A 20,203-nucleotide genomic window follows, 5' to 3' on the forward strand; every position below is an offset into this window, starting at 1 on the left:
AACCTAGTTTTGAAGGAAATGAAAAAATTGATGTTCATAAAGATTTGTAACCTTTAGGAAATAGTATCTTCAGTTAAAACTCCCCAAGAATAGAGAAAGATCCACTCATACGGAAATTATTAGAGCGCAGCTGCAGGCTTGGAGATACTTATGTAAAAATGATCACAGTGCTTATAGAAAGTGTAACTCAAAAACCTAAGTTCTCCCAGTGAGAATTAGGGTCTGGCTTTATGTAGCATTTTAATATACAATATTTAAAAAATGCATATGACAGTTGCATTACAATTTACCTTTGTAAGATTATGAAAAGAAGGCAGTCGATCAGTACCAGTGGCTGTTACTAGCCCAAGCTTATACCCTTAACAGTCGCTCCTGGCTGTGTAACTCATACCTCCCAGAATAAAACCCTCATCATTTCCTGGTGCCTCAGGGGATTCTTGAGGAACAGACTGCTGCTCTAAAAATAAAGGCCCAATATTTAGGAATACGGTAATACACTACTCTTTACATTGTAAAATCATGAGAGTGACTCGCTTTAGTTTATGTGTGGTGGACCTTTCCTGCGAATGGATTTATGCCAATAATAATAAATAATGAAATACTAATAACCGAAAAGTATTGAGAACTCTGTACTGAAAGGTTTACATGTGTTATTTCACTTATTCTTCATAATTATCGTAGGATAATAAACCCCAGTAAATATTGTCATTGTCTCCGTTTTGTGGATTGCTTAAACAACTTGTCTAAAATCAAACTCTTAGTAGACAGTAGAGTTGAAACTCCAGACAACTCCACTCCTTTCCGCTGTCCCACATTGCCTCCTGCTGATGCATCTGTACTCTTCCAGTTATCTTGGAGACTAGAAGCATGTATTTTCGATAACTGGCTCAGGTTTCAAGATGAAGCCATTGGAACAGTGAAAACATTGTTGGCCCATGTGGAACTATGACTTATTAGGAGCGTGCTCTACCCACCTGGGCTGCTACATCAGCTTTACTCATACAATCAGCTTTCAAAACAATGCCAAACATTTGCCACCACCACTGATGCATGGATCCATTATGAAATAATAAGTTCTCCTCTGTTGCTTGCAAGTAGCCCTTGCCTTAGAGTACTTCCCCCTAACAGGAACCAGACAGTTATGTAACTACTTATTAAACATACCACGTCACCAAGTGCATCTCTTTCCTGACACGCTCTTAGCACATAAAATCTATTTCTCCAAGTTTCCTTGTTCAAATGGCCTCTCCCCTACTTTCATAGGTGAACTCTCACCACACTGTGCACTTCCTCCCTCCAGAACTATTCCTTATTACCAGGGTATAGGTGATTTGGGGTATACACCACAATTATACTGATTACATTTATGTAACTACCTCTATAAATTTCTAGGGTAAATGTCAGGATACTGGCTTGTGTTAGTGTTTATTAATAAAAGTCAACTTACAACTTAAAACTGTGTTGTAACCAAGTTGATTTTGTACAGACTTGTGGCCTCTGAGAGCTTACAATAAAAATCTGATTTGTACATTTTCTTCTTAGTACAAATATAAAGATGCTTACCGCAAGCAGCTCGGCCATCACATTGGAGCCCGGGAAATCAAGGACGACCCCAAGATGATGTGGTCCATGCACGTGGCCAAGATCCAGAGCGACAGAGAGTACAAGAAAGACTTTGAGAAGTGGAAGACCAAGTTCAGCAGCCCCGTGGACATGCTGGGGGTGGTGCTGGCCAAGAAGTGCCAGACCTTAGTCAGTGACATAGACTACAAGAACTACCTGCACCAGTGGACATGCCTGCCTGACCAGAATGATGTCATTCATGCTCGGCAGGCCTATGAGCTCCAGAGTGATGTGAGTATAGCATCTATAACAGAGCTATCTGCAGAAATAATTTAAACTATACAAAGATTATCCTTTGTCCTACTCAACTGGTCTACCTCAGGCTAGGATTTACTGAATGATATTTGAATATTTGATATTTGAATCAGTGTATAGTTTTATGACTTTATTATGGATACGTTAAGAGGCTTTATAAGGAAGTGAAGTTTATAAACTGGATTTGGTCTTAAAAAAATAAAACTGGAAAAAGCAATATTAGAATTCAGGGTCCATCAGAGGGAGACATATTCTTTAATTCTTTTAAGGGAGAAAGAAACAAAACATAAAAAAAATTGCTCCAAAATCTGTTTTTAGTTCTCTTTACAAAACAAATGAGGTTATAATTAATAGAATACTAATACCTGTTATTACACCACTAAATGTTATTCTTATGAAATAAAAAAAGTCACTGTGCCTGTAAGCTTTTGGATCATTTCAGTGACACTTTCTCCTTTTAGTACGGCTCTCTTTGTGAAGGGATCCGTGGTAATGACAGAGCCTAACACCTATGAGAAGCAGATGCACCATCTCAAATCTTGATGTGAGAAGCACATTTTCTGCAGCAAGTATTTTATAAACACTTGAAGGAATTATTAAATATTAGAGGACTTCGGAGACTAAACTAAATTAATAATAATTATACATTAATTGGTTGTTCCTGGAAATTATACAGCCCCCTGTGAAAACACCCACATCTGTTTTGTAGCTTTCGATCTACTGAAGCCTGTGTTTTGAAATTCTCTCCAAAAAGAAAGGCTTTGCTTGTACATGAAAGAGAGCTAATGTCACCCACAGTGTGACAGCATTGACAGACAGCTTGCATTTGTCTATTTGTTGAGCACCTTTTCAAGACTGCCTCCCTCACACTGTGATACAGTCTTAATAATGTGGGAAGCATTTGAAAGTCAAAAAGCACTCCAGAGGTATAAAATGTTATTGTTTTCATTCTTGCTATTGTTATCAGGGGGCAATAAGTAGTCAGCATAGGGAAATTTCAATAGGCTTTTTGTCTAGACTGCAAAATATCAGTCTATTTTTTCTACTTCAATGCTGTTACAGGTAGAATCTTCCAAATGAGTTGGCAAAAGTCCAATTCCATTGTTATGAAGTAGTTATGAATATTTAATGGATACACAAAAACCTTTAGCGGAAAAAATGATTTAAAGTAAAGTGAGAAATAAAGATACAGAAAGGTAATTCTGGAAAGGAGCCCATGCTTCCCATCCTGAGAACATGGTGGACAAGAGACTGGGCCCTGGCCAAAAGAGTGGTCACTTATTTCCCTGGATCTTGGACAATGTTACAGCCATCAAAGATGTGCTTCAGGGCTTCAGGGGTTCTACCTCATTGTTATATTTTAAGTTTTCTTAAAAAAGAAAAGAGTATTACAGATGTTTTAAAATATGAGAAAAAATATATAGAAGGCAATAATAACCCAATGTAATCCAACCACTGAAAAAACTCACTCCTGCTTATGTAATTTATCCACACAATTTATCTGTATAATTTGTGTGCTATTATTTCATTTAATATCATATTAATGACATTTCTAAAAGTCATCAATATTCTTAAAAATATGGCTTTTAATAGCTGCAGAGTATTTTGACTAAGACTAACATTTATTTACTGATAGCCTGTTGTTGGTCATATATGTGGTTTCTCTCACTCTGGTTTGGCATATTTTTCCTGTCTGTGCACATGATATTAAAATGCCATTCACTGAATTGACTGGCAGAATATATTTGTTTGGATCATTCTGCTCCTAACAGTCCGAAATACTTGATCACTCTTTGTTATGACTAGGAGACATTTCTAGGTCATTTTGGAACATAGTTCCTCTTTTCGTCACCTAATAGAGTAAGCTCGTTTTTTATTAAAGCAACAACAATGACAACAACCACTTCATTATTTATTCCATTTGCATCTTTCCGTAAATTTTTTGGTCTTGCTGAAGAGTTTCTGCCTTTTTCTATTTACAGAATGTATACAAGTCCGATCTCCAGTGGTTGAGAGGCATTGGCTGGGTCCCCATCGAGTCTCTGGAAGTGCTCAGGTGCAAGAGAGCTGCAGAGATACTGAGTGACAACATGTACCGTCAGCCTCCAGACAAGCTGAAATTCACCAGTGTGACTGATTCCCTGGAACAGGTGCTGGCCAAGAACAATGCCCTCACCATGAGCAAGGTGAGCTCTAGCTGTCCCAAGCTTCTCCAAGATGCCAAATATGTTATTATCCTTTAATGACTGGTAGAGTTATAATTATTCATGCAAGTGTGGGGCCACATTTACCTTCTAAATTACATACTTGAATGCCTCAAAATATTTTTTATTATTTTCAGTTTCACCTTGATACTAGTTTTAAAATTCAAACCTCCAATTGAATATCTTATATCCAAGTCTGATTCATTTTCACTGATTAGATCAATAATAATCCTGCTTTAATTTGACTTTTTGTAATTTTTATTTCAAATGGTTTTCTATCAACATTTTCTTTGATAGCATTTATACACAGAGGCCTGGGAAAAAGACAAGACTCAAATTCATATAATGCCTGACACCCCGGAGATCACATTGGCAAGGCAGAACAAACTAAACTACAGTGAGGTAGGGGCAAAATTCTGTGGTGCTACACTTATTTTGTTGTTGTTATTGTTTGTTTTACTATACTTACTTTTATAGAAATGCTTGGGCCTCAGCTATCATGGTACATGTGGCTTTGTGATAGGAGGTCTCGGCCCATCCAACCTTTCATCTCTGGGTTGTGAATTATATGCTATAGGATCCACACGCAAACTAAAGTTGCATTATCTTTTCAGTTTATGGCTATTGCCAATGTGAGTCAGTGGGACTGAGTAGTATTTTTGGCATTTCCAAGAAGAAGGATAGCCAGAAAAAATACTGGTTCAATATTGATCCAAAAATATTATATGTTGTTTATCTGAAATTCAAGTTCAACTGGGCATGCTATCTTTTTATCTATTGAATCTGGCAACCATGTTAAGGGGACCTCTAATAATAGCTACCTCTTCCCAATGTGGATCCTGAATAAAACTGAGCAGTAGAACAAAGGAATAAAAATAGAAGTCAAAATCTCACATTTTTTACTACTAAAGTTAGGTTCAAGGACACACTTGCACAAAAGCTGAACAAGCTGCTAACTGAACCCCAGAATTGGATTCCCTTCCAGTCACAGGCCACACTGGAGCAGGACAATCAGCTCCACTTGTCTCAGAGGTGATGTCCTGCTTAGAGCCCAGGGAAACAGAGGAGGGCCCTAAACTTGTTCCTAGTGGGAGCCAGTCAGAGCTGAGGTGGGCATGCACAGTTATCCTGTCCCTACCGGTCAGATAAATCAGTAAATCACTGCACCTCTTCTGGGGCAGAGAGAGCAAAGGCACAGAGAAAGGAGTAAGGCCAGAGATAAAATAATTACGCTCTTGTCATGGAAGAAAACCTCAGGCACGGAAAGAAGTGTTCTCCATTAACAACACGGATTACTTTTTTTTTTTAAGTATGTTTTGTATGTTTTACTAATTTTGTATGTTTTACTAATAAGATACAGCTAAAATTTAGGATCAAAGTTGTGATTATGGTCAAGTTATCTATGCTTTAAATTGTACTTCAAACTTTTTCTCATTTGTTTTTTAAACATTATAAAATACTACATAATTGTCAAAAAAATTTTAAGTAATAAAGAAATGAATAAAAGTATATAAGTATATTTATAAGCAAATAAATTAAACATATTGTTCTGCAATTTCTTTTTAAGTCAGAAATATGTATAGATTGATGCTTTGTCCATTGATCTATATTACTAGATGATATTAATCTATGTTGATATGCATAATATATTAATCTAGATATGATACATATTAATCTATTATATATCATTATAGATCAATGATAGATGAACATATCAATATATGGTACATAATAGATTAATATACCAATCCATGTTAATACCCATTGATATATCTCATTTGTTTCTAATACTACATATTTTTTTTTGCTTAGATGTAATTTATTTACTTCCCAAGATTGCTAGAATTTTAAATTGTTTGCAGAACCTATCTTTTTTTAAATGACATGATATGTCATTTGATAATCTCCAAATGATTGCTGTCAAACCTTTTGCTTTAACTGACTTTTTTCTGTAGACTCTGTATAAACTTGCCCACGAAGAAGCAAAAAAGAAAGGCTACGACTTGCGAAGTGATGCCATCCCAATCGTGGCAGCCAAGGCCTCCAGAGACATCATCAGTGATGTGAGTAGCAACACTTCATGTTTGTACAATGGTTGGATGGGATAGGGGGACACAGTCATCATCACAAGAGGAAGATGAATCTGGATGTCAATTCAAGCACATCTATTATGCCTTAAATGAAAGAAATGTTTTTCATTTGGAAAAGCTCTGTCATTTTTTTAACTCCAAAAGACTTTAATATTCAGGTACCATAGATGGAGGGAGTGTCTTAAACTTCAGTATAAAATTGAATTTGAATCTGCAATTGTTCATATCTACAATTATGAGACATTCATCTCTATATTTTGAGCACACACAGAAGTAAGAAAATGCCAGAAAAGTTTAAAAAATAACTTGGTTACATGTATTGGTTTGACATTAGAAAAAGACCTAGTACAGCCAAGTGTAGGAAAATGTACCTTTCCCCAAACTTGCTCTGGATTTTTGCCAACACTTTGAAAAATTACTTTAACTGCTTCCTTTTGGGTCCTTTTTAAATGGAAACAAAAAAACAAAGACAAACAAAAGCAGCAAAATGATGAGCTGATTTTTCTTTTTGCTGTCTCTGAAAGAAGTTGGTCCTTTGGTGGAGAATTCAAATTTCCATAAATATACATTAGAATTTGTGTAATGTTGTTGCTTAAACTAGAGAGAAAATATCCAGAATTACCACTTACCACCACCACCACCAAAAACAATGACAACAATATAATCTGTTTTCTCACTTAAGTAATTTCAAAACCCTCAGGCAAATTTAATCTCTGACAGAGCAAGACACACAGGGTGGAAAACACAAGCTAGTCCATTTCAGAAAGCCAAGTAACCCAATAAAAGTCAGCAGAGTCAGATTTTGAAGGGGTTGTGGATGAGCTGGACAGTGAAATGGTACCTGTGGACTCAGAAGTGGCATTCTCAAAATCATATGTAAAACTTCTGAGTTGGTGATTTCACTGGCCTAAAATGAATAAAAGGCAGCATACAATTCTGATCGATTTTCCAAAAAAGTGTGGCTGTTTTTATTTCCAGGGATTTAATGTCTACGAACCATAAAATTATGTAGTTTGACATATCTTCCCATAGAATATTGTCGGGAAGCCTAATCAGAGTTTAGGATGAGGAGATAAGTTGATATTCAGATGATTCTATTTCTCTGCAAGAATTATAAATTTTAAAATAATGAAGTTTTAAATTAATAAGACTATTAGCCCTTTCTATTTATTTTTATTTTTAAAATGACTGCTTTTATTTCAGTATAAATACAAAGATGGTTACCGCAAGCAGCTCGGCCATCACATTGGAGCCCGGGATATCAAGGACGACCCCAAGATGATGTGGTCCATGCACGCGGCCAAGATCCAGAGTGACAGGGAGTACAAGAAAGACTTTGAGAAGTGGAAGACCAAGTTCAGCAGCCCCGTGGACATGCTGGGGGTGGTGCTGGCCAAGAAGTGCCAGACCTTGGTCAGTGACATAGACTACAAGAACTACCTGCACCAGTGGACGTGCCTGCCCGACCAAAATGACGTCATCCATGCTCGGCAGGCCTATGACCTGCAGAGTGATGTGAGTACTGAGACCCATTAAATACCATTGGTAACCATGCTTATGATTGGTGACCAATGCATGGATAATCATCTAGGATTAAGTAAAGCTCTCAGAAAGAATAACGTTTTTTCTCTCCACCCCTCATTCGCTGTGCCTTACTTTTCTTTTAAAGAGAATATAATACCATGGAGCTATATCCAATTTTTTTTTTTCATATTTTAAAAGATATAGACAGGATGTTTGTCTATCCAAGTTTTCTAGTCTTTTTCTTTCATTTTTGAAATGTGTCATAAAGTAACACTTGCTTTTTTGTTTATCTCACCAGAACAATTATAAATCAGATCTCCAGTGGCTGAGGGGCATTGGCTGGGTCCCCATCGGGTCTCTGGAAGTGCTCAGGTGCAAGAGAGCTGCAGAGATACTGAGTGAGAACATCTACCGCCAGCCTCCAGAGAAGCTGAAATTCACCAGTGTGCCTGATTCCCTGGAACAGGTGCTGGCCAAGAACAATGCCCTCACCATGAGCAAGGTGAGCCCCCAATTTGGGGGAAAGTAAAACAGGGTTATATGTCCTTGAGAATATTTATGATTAAGTTAATCTTTTTCATTTTATCCAATTGTCATCCTATGTGTAGTGATTTGGTCGAGTTCTCTATTCAGTTACATTAGTATTCCAAAAATACATGTGGGAATTCTGCTTTGACATTTCTTGTGAAATAGCCAGAATTAAGAATTGGACAGCTGTTTGGTGTACAAATTGTTTGAAGTCTGTGAGAGTTATATATAGTTTGGTATCAAGGTTTCTTTCTCATTGGGTACTTTTCTAGGTATGGAACAAACAAGTATAGAACAAACAAGTCAAATGCAAAGGTCTGTAATATTTATCAAAAAGAAATCTAGAGATGGCAAATCCAAGTATATGTGCAGTTAATAAACAAATAAAATCATGAGAAGGATTTGTTTATATAGCCACAGTAATATGTATGTTTGGAAAATACTTTTAATTTAATTGGAGTGGAGATGATCTAATAAAAAACACACATTTACTGGTCATATCTTAGTCTACATTTATATTTAATGACAATAAATATCTTGTAATATCAAAGAGATTAAAAAGTTTGGCACATTGCATTCACCACAGATAGCGAAGAGGCTGGCTTTCAGCTTCATCCCGAACTCTAAGTTGAAAAGTCCTGTTCACAGCAAACACTGTTTCTAATTCATTAACCTTGTTATCCTTCACAGCACTTATACACAGAAGCTTGGGATAAAGATAAGACCCAGGTTCACATCATGCCTGATACACCTGAAATTGTGTTGGCAAGACAAAATAAAATAAATTATAGTGAGGTAAGACCATTTGTTTTATTTCTTTGATCTGACTGCTGGATGATTTTTGCTGATGTAGTAGAAAGATCAGAATTATGTATTTAACTCTCATGCGGACCAATTAGTTTAGTTTCTTTTTATGCCCATGACCCTACCCTGAACATAAGTATTATTATATTCAAAAGGTAGATAGATATATAGAAAAACAGATAAATACAAAAATATCTCCTTGTCGGGGTGCAGGGGAAGCTCTCAAAATCAACTATTAGTGGTTGAAATACATTATAATTTTAATTAAAAAATAATTATTGCTATTTATGAGATTAGCACTTGCTTCAAAATTTGTTCTCTGAGTTTTCTTCCATTACTTCATCTTTAAAATAGGATAAAAATGCCTATCATGAGCAATTTTTGTGATAACTAAATGAGATCATATATATAACATGCCCAGTGTGGAGCCTGGCACAAAATAGTTGCTTAATAAACTTTAACTTTTTAAAATCGTTTCTCAGCCTTTTGGCTAAGATCAAGTGTAAACTTTAACTTTTTCCCTTCACGCTCAAGTCACCATGAAAATTAGATTTATTTAATATGCTCAGAATAACTCGAGGTTTATTTACAAGAACTGAAATGAGAATTCTTAAATTTATCCATTTTAGAATTGCATGAGGACAGTAAAATACATTCTTTTATGCACTATATCCAGCTAAACTTGTCATTACATATTTTTGCATTCCAGAAATACTGATGCAGAAATAACTTCTTGCCCAATTGTTTTTGACAGAATTAAGAATTATTGGGTTTATTCAAGAAGAATTCTGATTTCTTTCTTATGTGTGTTTTCATTTTAAAAAAGAAGAAAAGGCAGACTTTTATTCAGTTTGAGAACATTGGAAAATTTAAGTACTCATTATCAAGACTTGGCCATATTCATTATTTTACCCATATTAATTACTTTTGCTTATAATAATGTAGCCCTAAAGAAGAGGCATGCTTAAATCAAATAACCACAAGTGGAATGAAGAGAATACAATTTTCCTTTCTCTAGCATTATAGCTGACCCAAGAATAAACTTGATCAGAAGTATTTGATTGACCTGGCATTTAGTCATTTTTGAATGAGCAATTTGTCTCTTGGCCATACAGCTTCTCTGTTGGATAAGTTTTTCCCAGGAAGACTGTCTCACCCCAGGCAGATAAAGTTAGTGTCTATCCCAAAATGTAATGACACTTTTAAGCCTCTCCCTTTTGTTAAAATTAGGTCAGATGAGGTAGGTTTTTTCAGACTGCTGAGAGGAAATTGGGCTATTTTTTATTTCTAAAATTTTCTGCTGGATCTACTTTCTTTAAAACTCCAAGATTATGTTAATTCCCTGAGGACCGTCTTCTGATTAGATTTCAGAATGACCCACTTAAATGTTTTCTTGGCTAATTACCACTGGTATCTTCATTCTATACTTGGCTCAATAAATGTAAACAAAACAAAGCCACATCATCTGATTTTATTATCTTAAATTCTCATTTACCTGTTCTAGTTCTCTTGAGAAAATAACTTACCAAACAAGCTTTATAAAGTAGCCTCGATGATAACTAAAAATGTCCTCTTTTTAAAATCCGCCTCTTTTTCAAACGTTGGAAGAATGAAAAATATCTCTTTGTTTGACCTAAAGCCATGAAATGATTTAAGCATATTTTCTCCCACTTACTCATAAGGATAAATTCTTCAAAGGAAAAATATAATAGATGAAGTATTTGACTCCAGTTGCAAAATAAACATTTCTAGAAATTTTTAAGAACAAATGCCCTTGAGAGTTTATCTCAAATATATCAAATACTTATACTTTCTTCTTTCCTTGTAAAATCACATCTTGAAAAGAATGTAAATTGCCACATATTAATAATCTACATTAAAAACATAAAATAACATCTTTCTAGGACTCTTAAGTCATTTAAAAATTAAGCACCTCTGTGTCATATTTCAAATCCAGATATTATTACTGTATTTTTAATTTAATCTGAGAATGAGGCATAATAATGAAGCAATTAGTTTCATCTTTTCTGCACCACTTTTAAAGGATTTTCCTTACATTTAAGATTTTGCCTTTACACAGCCTCAGTAATGGGTGTTTTTCCATTTCACAGAAAAAAATCAACAAATAAAAATTTTATCAGCTTTGCGTTTTGACTTTTAAATCTTTGCTATCTGCTATCCCTATGTCTGCTAGCAATTTCCAGCAGTTGACAAGATGAATAAATAGGGAGCAAGTCAATATTAACAAAGACATTCAGAAACAGTGGATTATCCTTAGTTCAGCACTGTTTGATAATAGAAACATGCTTATAGTGGTAGTATCATTATTGCATGTTATTATATAATCATATTATTTGCTAGTAAAATTGTTCCTAATTCAAATTTGGAGTTTTATAGATGGACATTTCTTGGTTGTTTCACAAGAAAAGCAAGTGCTGAACAAAGTGAACACATCTGAGAGTTATTGAGTTTTTGTCTAAAATCTATAAGGATTTATGCAAGAACTTGTGGTGTTAAAACCTGCTAAATGTAAAATTTCAATTTAAATACATAGCTTGGATAAATATAAAGTAAAAGAAAGACATCTTTTAAAAAATTATTTAAAGCTGAACATACTTCTGCATCCAAAAGTAGTCTTCCTTTGACCAAAAAAAAACCCAAAAAACAAAAAACAAAAACAAAAAACAAAATAAAACTTTTAGAGTGAAAGCAAGGATCTAAAAGCTACTACTTCTTTCCTCAGAACCTCTATCGCCAGGCCATGGAAGAAGCAAAGAAAGAAGGCTATGACTTGAGAAGCGACGCCATTCCCATTGTGGCTGCCAAGGCCTCCAGGGATATTGCCAGTGATGTAAGAGCTGATCAAGACCCTACATTTGTTATCAGTAGTGCAGCCACTGCGTAGGGAATCACATTATTGAAACACAGCTGGATGTCTTTTTAGTCATCATTGATCTTAACCACCTTATTGTATAGGCAAATAAATTGAGGCATTGAGACAGTAGGTGACCTGCCAATATCACAAGCATGACAGGAAAAAGCCTGGTCTAGAAGGGGTTCCCTTGACTCTCGTGTCTTTTGGTCTTTATTTAATAAGACTGAGTGCCTTGATTAACATTAAATGCACATATGTTGAGCTACTCCTAAAACCTCATGAACTCTCCTCAGGAAACACTCAAGGCAAAAGTGACAGGAAAGAAGTAAGTTTAACTGAATTCTCCCCTCCATGACTTGAAGAAAGATATAGGATAGCAAAAAGCTATAAATTTCCTTGCCGAGGAGTCCACAAAATCAATATTCCTTTACTCTAAAAATGAAAACATCAGATTCCTTGATAATTTATTAATCCAGGAATATCAATATTATTCAATTTTGTCGGTTTTTCTTTTTTTATGATAAAAAATGCATAACAAAATTTACTATCTTAATCATTATCAGATATACAGTTTAGTAGTGTTAAGTATATTCTCACTGTTGTGCAACAGACTTCCAGGACTTTTTAATCTTGCAAAACTGAAACTCTATATCCACCAAAAAAACAAAACTTTCTCAGCTTTAAACAACCCTTCAGATCATTGGTGGAGAGGAAATTATTTCTCAGAATACCTTAGAAAAAAATTAATGAACCATGTAAGCACATCTCAAATGTGCCCACCCATTTCTGGGACACTGTCACTCTAATTGACCTCACCCTTTCAATGTTCACTTCTTAATCACTTTTTGTCAACATATAATTTTAGCATAACATAAGGAATCCTTGTGGAGTTATTCTGTGGAAGTGTGATAATGAACACACCATCCTCTTCTTTGGGAGCCAGCACCCCTCATGTGATGAGAGTCCCCTGAAAGAACAACAGAGAACAAAAAGCTCTTTGTGTTTCCTCCTCATTCACTTGGTTCTCTCTTCTAGTACAAATACAAAGAAGCTTATCGGAAGCAACTGGGTCATCACATTGGCGCCCGAGCAATACATGACGACCCCAAGATGATGTGGTCAATCCACATTGCCAAAGTACAGAGTGACCGCGAGTACAAGAAAGAGTTTGAGAAATACAAGACAAGGTTCAGCAGCCCGGTGGACATGCTCGGTATTGTTTTGGCCAAGAAATGTCAGACTTTGGTCAGTGATGTGGACTATAGACATCTACTGCACCAGTGGACCTGCCTGCCCGACCAGAATGATGTCATCCACGCTCGGAAGGCTTATGACCTCCAGAGTGACGTGCGTATCCCTAATGCTGGTTCTGCATGTTAAAAGCAGATCTAAAGTAGCAACAAATTAGTAGCTACAAAACAGTCATGGGGAAGGGGAGTACAGCCTAGGGAGTAAAGTCGATGTTATTGCAATGGCCATGTATAGTTCCAGATGGTACTAGAGTATTTGTGGGGGTGGGAGGGAAGTCAATTCATAAATTATATAAATGTCTAACCATTGTACTGTATACCTAAAACTAATATAAAAATTTTTTAATTAAAAAAAAACAAAAAGCAGATCTGAAATATGTCCGTGGGCTCTGACTAGTGCCAATGGACTGGAATTTGTTTGTAGATTTTAAATAATGTACAATTGAATTTAAAAACAGTTTCTCGTTGGTAGCATTATAATTTATTTCACAATTTTTCTTCCCCAAAAGTTATATATAATAGAAGAAATAAAGTTTATGTTATTAGTTTTATACAGATATATTTCTTCCTGGTGATTTGGGCTTCCTTTGCCTGAGTTAGATAAAACTTAGACCTCAAAAATATATAGCTACACATTTTTAGCTAAAGTTGCAGAAATGTATGTGTATGTGAATGGAGGGTAGATGGAGAGAGGGAACAGAAGTATATTATGCCAAATTATTTTAATAAGCATTCATATTTTATACATACAGGACAATACTAACATTCTTGTCTTTTTCAAACCAATCACCTAATTCTTATTGACAATTAGCATGTCTATTGAGAGTAAAATAAAATGAATAATTAGGGAAATATATGCTATATTATCTTGTGTAAAATGCATGACTCTTTCTTTTACATTAAAAAAAAAATCTCTCATTCTGGTACAATCCTCTGTATCAAAAAGTGCTTAGTAAAAAATATGCTCAGAGTTCGACATTTATGAATAAGTGATCGATTATGCTAGGAGCCTTATCTGTTCATTGATACTTTCGTATTTCTCCAGTATGAGCCATTTTGTGACTATGAATCTGAAACACTAATTACTAAGTGTTTTTTTTTTAATCTGATTTGCAGAATTTGTATAAGTCAGATCTTGAATGGATGAAAGGCATTGGCTGGGTTCCGATTGGCTCCTTTGAAGTTGTTAAAGCCAAGAGGGCCACAGAGATACTGAGTGATAATATCTACCGTCAGCGTCCAGACGCACTGAAATTTACCAGCATAACTGACACCCCAGAGCAAGTGCTGGCAAAGAGCAATGCTATTATCATGAATAAGGTGAGTCTTCACTCCTCACCGTAAGGTATCAGAATTCTCCATTGAACAAGGTAAAAATTCTAACATATTACTACATTTTAAGGATTCCTATATCATTTACGATACCTTTAAAAATGATTTTTCCATCATAATGCCATAGTTACTTAGTAATACTTCAAAATATTAAACTGGTGTTAAAAATACCACATGCTGTAATATTTTATGATTACAGATTTTAAATACTGCAACCCAATTATACTTTTCAGAATTGTTAAAGAATTTTAATGAGAAACAGTAAAAACTCTGAGTCAATGAACTAGTGAGCTAAATTCTCTTGGAAATAATAATTTATCTACATGAAAGGTAGGAATTTATGCAATTTTAATAATTTTATTTCTACTTTGTATGGAGGAGAGGTGAGTGGCATATAAAAAAAAAAGCCTTTTAACTCCAAAATAATTTTTCTCATTTTTTTTTTCATAGCGCTTATATACCGAAGCCTGGGACAATGAGAAGAAAACAATCCATGTCATGCCTGATACACCAGAAATCATGCTAGCCAAACTCAACCGAATAAACTATAGTGATGTGAGTAAACTATTAATCTTACAATAACGAGAAAGACAAAAATGAACTATTATAACTGTTTCCTTAGTGAAAGATTTTGACTAATTTATTATACATACTCCAATCTAACATTGTCAGTAAAAGAGATAGTTCTCTCTTGATTCAATTTTGGGCTATGTGGTAGGTCCACAAAGTAGGCCGGCCTTTAGCAACAGAACATCGAGGAATGGAATGCTTATGGAGAAGTAGCTCAGTAAGAGTTATGCTTCTAAAGCCTTTCCCTGCAGGTCTGTGTGGGTAGCAAGTCATTATTTTATTCACTTATTTAGTAGACAGGCACTGGCTTGGAACCCAGTGAGTTATCATGCTCTGTATTGTTCTTGCTGCTTCATTAATGTTCTGGTTACCATTTAATGTTATTTGCAAACATTTTCATCAGAGTGATGATTCTGAAATACTACTCTACAGATCAATCGTGGTCTGTGATAATTGTCTGCAGCAAAATGAGAAAAAATAAAGACAAATGCATTGAGTTTTTACAAATCCAAATATATTCAACTTTAAAATACGGTTCTTATTCTTTCTTCTTCTTTAGTGTAAAGATGGCCTTTCTTTTACACTATGATGGCAATAGTAAATAGTTTTGGGTTTTTTTTTAAGATATGCTTGTTTGGCAAAACAAAATTTTGGCAACCACATGCTGATCTTCCCCCCAGTTTTTTGTTTTAAATTTACCAATCGATAAAATCCCAAAATTTAGAACATGTGCATTAAAGTCCTTGAGTGCCTATGAAGCCAAGTTTGGTACAAACCCGCCCTTATACTTGACTTTGTGGATTTGTTTTTATAGTTTAAAAGAAGATAGAGAAAATTTAATAATTAACAGTTTCATTTTTTTATGAAAAGAGGAATGATTTAATGACTCTCTTTTCTACAGAAACTCTATAAACTTGCTTTGGAAGAGTCGAAGAAGGAAGGCTATGATCTACGTTTGGATGCCATTCCAATCCAAGCAGCCAAGGCTTCAAGAGATATTGCTAGTGATGTAAGTTGATGTTTTTGGTAGAGGCATTTCTTATTCAAAAATGTCACAAATGTAAATTTTATAGTCTTTCTTGACAGAATTTTTGTTATCCTTACATGTCTCAATTTCATGTAGTGATTCCTCAATGTACAGAGTTATAATTAAAAACAAAGAAAAGCACAAGATACTACATCCATTATAGCTGTTAATCAGTCAAAGATAGAGGTATATATATTTTTTAAATGAGTGTTTTAGAGACACTAAAAATGGGTTTATATTTTTGAGTGCCAGAAATTGAGCAGCAGTTGACCCAGATGTTTGTAAAAAAAAAATTGGTAACGCATGCAAATCAGCCAATATAGATGTTCACCATTTCCTACTATGTCTATCCGTTTATTCTGGCATTAAAGGAAGACCAGTGATGGATGAGTTTTAGAGTTTTGGTTCATCCTTTGTAACTTTTAGTGAGGTATTCCTACCAAGATGCTCTTAACTCCTTACAAGAACAAACTGAGAAGTAAGCGAAGCTCATTCTCAGTACCCACTTGTCTCTTTCTCAGTATCCACTTGACTGAGAGTGTCCTGTGCCCTTATTCTGTACCAGCACTGCTTTGAACCCAAATCCAGACCTTCCTTCTTCTAGAAGGCTCCATGACTTAGATTCATGCTTTCTGCCTTCTATTATTTAAACTTTTTCTGGCTGTGAGGCTAAAGAAGCCCCATTTTACTATGATCAACTCATGGTAAAATGAATCATAACATTCTTGAATTTTAAAAGTAGATAGAGTGTTGACCCAAGGCATGACTCTCTCATGGTGAAAGTTCAATGACATCGACAGCCTAACGAAGGAGGTATTTCCTGGTAAAACTATCTAAGTGTAGTCAGGGAATTCACTATAAATTCTAATTAAAAGGGATACATTCTAAAATATTCTAAATATCAAAGCATTTTTAGGAAAAAATAGCCATATCTTTAAATTAAGTAGATGCTTTTTTTAGATTATACAAGATGTTTTACCGTTACTTGCTAAGCAAACAAATATAATGTAGGTAGTATAGTTTAAGGAGAAAGGGGAAAATATTAGAAACCAGAAGCTACTGCATTTCAATTTCAGCTCTGCCACCTACTTGTGATGTGACCTTGAACAAATCACTTAACTCTCTAGGATTTATGTTTCTATTTTATACAATAGAGTCGATAATATTAACCTTTCTTACATTAGTGGTAGAGAAAAATCAAAGAATAGTGTATGTATAAAACTATGAAATATGATAGAAATGAAATGTTCTTAGCATTAGACTCATATCCCTTTTTTTTTTCAGTACAAATACAAGGAAGGCTACCGGAAACAGCTCGGCCACCACATTGGGGCCCGAAACATTAAGGATGACCCCAAGATGATGTGGTCCCTCCATGCAGCCAAGATCCAGAGTGAAAGGGAGTACAAGAAGGACTTTGAGAAGTGGAAGACCAAGTTCAGCAGCCCAGTAGACATGTTGGGGATGGTGCTGGCCAAGAAGTGTCAGACCCTTGTAAGCGACATAGATTACAAGCATCCCCTGCACGAATGGATCTGTCTGCCTGATCAGAATGACATCATTCAGGCTCGGAAGGCCTATGACCTTCAGAGTGATGTGAGTGAATCTAATATTCTTCATGTTTTAAAAAGAGGTTCTAACTTTTTTTATGCCATGAAATCTTTTGGCAGTCTAGTGAAACCTATGGACAACTTCTCATGACAATGTGATGAAGGTGTAAATTAAAAAACAATCTATGTGTGTATATATATGTATATGTATATATGTTTCAAAAGAAATCAATCACATCAAAATATGGTTATCAAAATCTTAAACTAAGTCTGTGATGTAGTAATATATTTGCTTTTTTATTAACATATTGAATAAAAAGATAGGTGTAATAACTAGTTTAATTTCAAAGAAGTGATGAGTGTAAACATTTCACGATGTCTGCAACAACTGTAATAGGTAGGAAAATATTTGCGATTTTTATTGCTGACCAAGTCCCATGTAGTGTTACTACTATAATCTCTTGCCTAAATTTATAATGGAAAAAAAATGCTATATTTCAGTTAGAGGTTAATGAAAATAAAGATATGTTTTTTTTTTCTATCCAAGTTCGTTGATGCCAGGTTAAGAATTCCTGGTTTAATGCAACCTAATTTTCCAAATGAATTCATTGCATTATCATTTTTCTGACTACTTAGCATATGAAATATCTATTATAACTTGTGAAGAGAAGTTTAGGAATAAATTATGCATTGCAATAATTTATCTAAGAAGATAAAACAATAGCTGCCTAGGAATATGTTAGGCACTTTTGTTGGTGGCCAGTAAACTGTCCTTAGGACTCAAATGTCACCTCATTGGTTTAGTAGCTCCTTATTATTATTTTTTAAATCAGGCTCTAACAAGTAGTCTCTTTTGAAAGAATGATAATAGTAATGGCATTACATAACAGAATTTCCCAAAAATGCATAAAAATAAAAAGAATTGTTACCTTTCTAATGAGATAAATTCTCTTTCAATTATTTAAATTCAAATAAAAATGAAAAAAGATAAAGTATCTTTTTTTTTTACTTGAATTATAACACAAAAAGGGGACTGAAAATAAGATAACTAAGAATATAAATATATGTACTCTTGGCTTAAAAGCATATAGAATCATATGAAAAAAGACGCCCTTTGTGTTGCCCCCAGGAAACACATTAATTCAACATGTGGTCAGCCAGTTACATTCTTATGTTACACAATTGGTTTTAAAGGCCATTGCCCAATGAGATAGGAGCAAACTGTATTCTACCAGAGTGTTATTATTCCCACACGAGGAGGTATGAGCAATCAACTCAGAATGTGAAATCTGTACTAGGAGACAAGCAGTAATTTCCCTGAAATCTTTTTATGTCAGTGAAATCACATATTATTAGAGAAGTTTCATGGGTCTTTAAAACAGCAAACATTGGCTACCTTCTGAAACAAAGTGTTTGACTAGCTACTCTTTACCAAACTACGGCAATTCTATGGGTCTTCCCAGAGATTTACGCAAGTAAGATTCACCATTTGTATATGCTAAATCAAGATCAGACACCAGGCTCTCTAGGGGGCTTTAATGAATATTTGACATTATTTCATTTTCAGGTTATTTACAAGGCTGACCTTGAGTGGCTGAGAGGCATTGGATGGGTGCCTATTGGCTCTGTAGAGGTTGAGAAGGTGAAGAGAGCTGGAGAAATCCTAAGTGAAAAGAAGTACCGTCTGCCTGCAGACCAGCTCAAATTTACGTGCATTACAGATACTCCAGAAATTGTCCTGGCAAAGGCTAATGCCCTGACAATGAGCAAGGTTAGTCTCCAGCTGTTTCCAGTTGCCTGAGTCATAGTTTCCACGAATGTGGTTCATAAAGTGAGAAATATATAACCATATAGCATTTCATTCTAAAACTTGAGAAACACAGTGTTTATAGCCGTGCTGGTGTACAACTCAAATTAGTTGCTTGGTTTACTCTTCTGCCTTAGTTGTGGAAATCCATTTGGAAAAGCAAACTGCTTTCAGTTTTATTACACAAGATAGATGATTACTTCTTTTTTCCAGAGTTCTAGCAATCTGTTTTTTTGAGAGTGGGTTAATTTTTTATCCAATGGGTAGGTCCTCAATATGCACATTTTAGATTGAATTGAACTTATCTGAATTCTCTCACACTTGCCTGAACATCTTCCAAACATTCTGGTAGTGACACTGAGTGCTCAATTCAGAATGTGAAATTGGCTCTTGTAACTCTCTTCAGAGTTAGGGCTGTTAAAACTCCAGAAATTCTATACCACACCCATCAATAGCAAACACAGATATAACAATAGGAAATTTTAAAACCATTAAATTTGTTGAATGTCTACTATAACTCATGAGTTTTACATATGTTATGGTTAATCTTCAAAAAATCCTCAAAAAAAGATATGATTATCCCCATCCAACAAATGAGGAATGAGAGGCTTTATGCCCCTTTTCTCAAGATCACACAGCTTGAACATAGTGGAGTTGGATTTGAACTTGGGATTGACTCTGAAGTCTAGGGATTTCTACTATAATCATAGTTCTACAGCCAAGCTCCATCCTTGGAGGTCCTATGAGTAAGCCGGAGTGTCACT

General features: G+C 35.1%; 1 protein-coding gene across 1 annotated transcript in view; it reads left to right on the forward strand.

Moving 5' to 3' along the window:
* Positions 1-20,203, forward strand: part of NEB (nebulin) — a 201,993-nt gene that overhangs the window by 84,095 nt on the left and 97,695 nt on the right. Inside the window, exons 63-73 of the mRNA XM_011360291.2 lie at positions 6,038-6,145; positions 7,376-7,687; positions 7,995-8,198; positions 8,915-9,019; positions 11,772-11,879; positions 12,939-13,250; positions 14,270-14,473; positions 14,936-15,040; positions 15,957-16,064; positions 17,367-17,678; positions 19,200-19,403. Coding sequence (XP_011358593.1) covers positions 6,038-6,145; positions 7,376-7,687; positions 7,995-8,198; positions 8,915-9,019; positions 11,772-11,879; positions 12,939-13,250; positions 14,270-14,473; positions 14,936-15,040; positions 15,957-16,064; positions 17,367-17,678; positions 19,200-19,403 — 2,082 coding nt within the window. The remainder of the gene's footprint in view (positions 1-6,037; positions 6,146-7,375; positions 7,688-7,994; positions 8,199-8,914; positions 9,020-11,771; positions 11,880-12,938; positions 13,251-14,269; positions 14,474-14,935; positions 15,041-15,956; positions 16,065-17,366; positions 17,679-19,199; positions 19,404-20,203) is intronic.

Source organism: Pteropus vampyrus, unplaced genomic scaffold, assembly GCF_000151845.1.
Source record: "Pteropus vampyrus isolate Shadow unplaced genomic scaffold, Pvam_2.0 Scaffold2, whole genome shotgun sequence".
NCBI classification, from domain to species: domain Eukaryota; kingdom Metazoa; phylum Chordata; class Mammalia; order Chiroptera; family Pteropodidae; genus Pteropus; species Pteropus vampyrus.